The sequence below is a fragment of the Triticum aestivum genome, chromosome 5A (assembly GCF_018294505.1).
Source record: "Triticum aestivum cultivar Chinese Spring chromosome 5A, IWGSC CS RefSeq v2.1, whole genome shotgun sequence".
Classification (NCBI taxonomy): domain Eukaryota; kingdom Viridiplantae; phylum Streptophyta; class Magnoliopsida; order Poales; family Poaceae; genus Triticum; species Triticum aestivum.
The window spans coordinates 362,038,709-362,042,029 of record NC_057806.1 but is presented as its reverse complement, the minus strand read 5'-3'; the positions used below and the strand labels follow the sequence as shown (position 1 = coordinate 362,042,029).

General features: G+C 47.4%; 1 protein-coding gene across 1 annotated transcript; it reads right to left on the bottom strand.

Moving 5' to 3' along the window:
* On the bottom strand, positions 1-3,092 carry LOC123103364 (protein C2-DOMAIN ABA-RELATED 11; the record flags this gene model as incomplete). The annotated part of the gene is given in 4 exon segments (XM_044524921.1): positions 1-338; positions 1,543-1,638; positions 2,697-2,863; positions 2,981-3,092. Coding segments are annotated over 3 exon segments (516 nt in total). The 5' UTR covers positions 2,829-2,863; positions 2,981-3,092.
* Positions 3,093-3,321: the final 229 nt, after the last annotated feature.

The following is a 3,321-nucleotide window of genomic DNA, read 5'->3' as shown; positions in this document are numbered from 1 at the left end:
ACAGTCCTACACCATCGTCATCGTCGTCTCATCTACCTGCGGCAGCTGCGTCACGTGGCGCCGGCGTCGATCCACTTGACGGTCACGAAGAGCTCCCCGGACTCGACGTCGCGCAGCCGCAGCCGGGAGTCGAGCACGATCTCGCCGTCGGCGTAGGTCACGAAGCTGTCGGAGAGCAGGCAGTTGTCGGCGGTCGGCGCCACCTTCCGGAGCCTGGTCTCCCCTGTGGTGAGCTTGAGCGCGCGCCGCAGCTTCGTCGCGGCCGCCACCGGCTGCAGGTCGATGAAGGCGTGGCCCATCTTGTCGTCGTACTTGAACCGGTCCCGGTCGAACACCTCCTGCCAATACCAACGCAATCACGCACGGTTGTTCAGTCGACCAGGCCAAGAAAGTTGTAATGTCAGTTCAAAGTAGCCTTAAGGTCTTGTTAACTCTGGTGGTATTTGGTTCACAAGCTAGCAAGAAGTGTCTGAAGAAAAGTTTCGGTAGCTGGGCTGCTGCTGTAGGTGACATTTCTTTGTCAGGCCACTGTCGCTGTTTGTGCCTGATGATGACGAAGCTCGAAAATGATGTTTTTGGGAAAACTATCTGCTCAGAAAAACAATGGAGGATCGCAGATGCCGATGAAACCTCACGCTGAACGTACTGTCGATCAACATCGGCTATGCAACTTGCACCGGAAATCGAATGGTTGGTAAAAACTCGGGCTCAACGGTACAACGTATGTCTCCCAATGATGCTACACGTCTCTAGCATACCCAGCACAAGCAAGTCACCACACGCACCTCAAATTGCAGTAGTGTGAACTAAAACCACGACAATTATTTTGGAACGAAGGGAGTACTAATTACTGATAGTAATCATTACTAATTTACCAAGGGATTTGCAAGGAGCCACTCCAGTGACCCTATTTAGCTCCAGACACTGACCATCTAGGCCCACTTGAAATCCGTCTCGCAATGCTCCAGTGACCTAGTTGGTTAGAATCCATAAAATGGGAGAGGAATACCCTAAAGCGAGAGGTCTGGACAAGATTGTCTAGTTTAACTTTCTGACATTTGACCAAAATACGTGTAGTTCCATCAATTGTAATGAAAAATGCTCAGCAGCAAAGAAAATACGCCACACGCTCAAACGAGGGTCAAAGGAAAGTCTCAGCTTATAAGGGGAAGAGGCCACAAGAAAAATTAAGGCCACATGCTCTCTATTCTTTGACCGGACCTCCAATTTTCTTTGACGCCATACCGGATTAAATTATGGGACTGCATATGCTTGTGGACTAATAGTTTTTAGTAAGCATTGGTCTGTTCACACTTCATGTATGTCTTATACAAGCAATATATACTAGACTTTTTTGTCTTCATGAAGATACCGACAAACGAGAAAGACTTGCTAATAGAAAATAAAAAAACATATGATGCTTATTCAGAGCTGAAACATGCTTCGAGGAAGCTGAAGGCATGTCGAACACAATCATACTAAATAGTCAGGTTCTTTTATTCGAGAAAGAAACCGATGGGCCAAAGAAACATGGCAACTTACAAGTTTGATGATCCCTAGAGGTTCCCTGATGGAGAAGACCATCTCTTCGTTCCAAACTGGATTGAGGCAACTGTTGATGACTTTTGTCTTTGCACTCTGCAGGTAAAAAAGGTAACGAATAACGAACGGTATTAGAGGTCGACAAAGGACATTGTCCACCCATAAAGAAATGCACACTTGCTTGATAGATTTCACATGTACCAAACCAAATTACTAGCTCAAAGTGAGATATCCTTGTAACATGTATAGGACTATTGAGTGGCGACTGAGAGCTCTCAGTTTTTATATATGACCGGCAGCAGTATACATAGATAAGTATAAAACCATTCAATGAGCCTCATGCAAGTTGAGAACTTTCCTGTTTGCTGACATCATTGAGTATTCAGTGTCAGCAGTTTAGGGTTTTCTCATCATAATCTCACACTCTTGCTTTTGAACTATACTTTTTCTTAGAAAATTTGAAATGTGGACATGTGGTCAAAACAAAAAAATTTGGTAAAAAGGAAAAGAGACCCAAGTTGAAGCCAAAACGCTTTGGAGATGAAGGAAAAAAACAAGTGAGCATTGGCTTGGTAAAGGATGAAGAAAATTCGCTCCAATCAAAGGTGCCACCCACGAAGACAGACAAACATGCGCGTGATTGTCATCGTCATTACATGATTAACAAATGCGCGAGTGGATTTGGCAACGTAAGATGTCTGAAAAACCGAAAGTTGAATTGGCTGGTAAAAAAGAAGGGTATGTAAGTCATAAACTGTATTATTGAGGAAAAAGCTTTTGACAAAATGTTTCGCTTTAGGCTGGCAGTTGGATTTATTTAAGATTGATAAACACACTTGCCACTCTCTTCACAAGATTCTTTGCTTTTACTTGTATAGACAGTGAAGTTATGTGTAAGAATGGTTTAACACAAGGGCGCTGAATTAAGTATGGCATGCCGACTGACAGGCCAACCAAAACAATGTTCAACTTCAACATTGGACCCAAGAGAAAGCACGTGCTTGGACTATCTACCTATCTGTAAAAGAGGTGAATCAAGCAAACAAACAGAAGGCACTAGAATCCATCCATGTATTGTTGAGTAGGTGCTCAACTCAAGCAAACAGACAGGGCGTAGGATGTAATTTATGCAAGACTGGGTGGGCAGGGCAGACCTTGTCTGCGAGGCGGACGACGACGTAGGGGTCGCTGGAGGTGAAGTCCCTGATGGCGAGGTTGGTCCCCTGCGCCACCACCACCTTGAGCACGCCGGGCCGCGCCCCCCTCCCCTCCGCCTCCTCGTTCATCCTCTGATCGATCTTGCAGATCCCTCGCTCCCTCCCTGAACGGAAATCAAACCAGTTGGCTTCACATGTACTACTCCACGATAATCACAAGAACCGGGCAAGAATCGACCGATTGTTTCCGTTCACGCAGAGAGAGGAAGAGTGAAACCTACCTTGCCTTGCCTTGGTTGAAGAGTATGTATGCTTCTACTGGGCTCTGCCTGCGGTGGTGCCCTGCCTGTGCTTGTGCTTGCTGGTGGAGTGGCGAGGGGGCGGGGGGGTGGGTGATGCGTTTGTTTGTTTGCTTGCTCGTTCCTGTGGGAGAAGACGGGGAGGGGATTTAAGGCAAGGCTGGCAGTGGAGCCCGCGAGGGAGCGAGCGGAGTTGTCCGGCGCGGAATGGACGGACGGGGTATGATGAGTAGACTCGGTCGGTCTCCTGTCCGTATCACGGACCCGAGCCGGACGTGCGTGGTGGGCGGGCTCGCTCCTCCTCCGGTCCTTGTGTTTGTTGC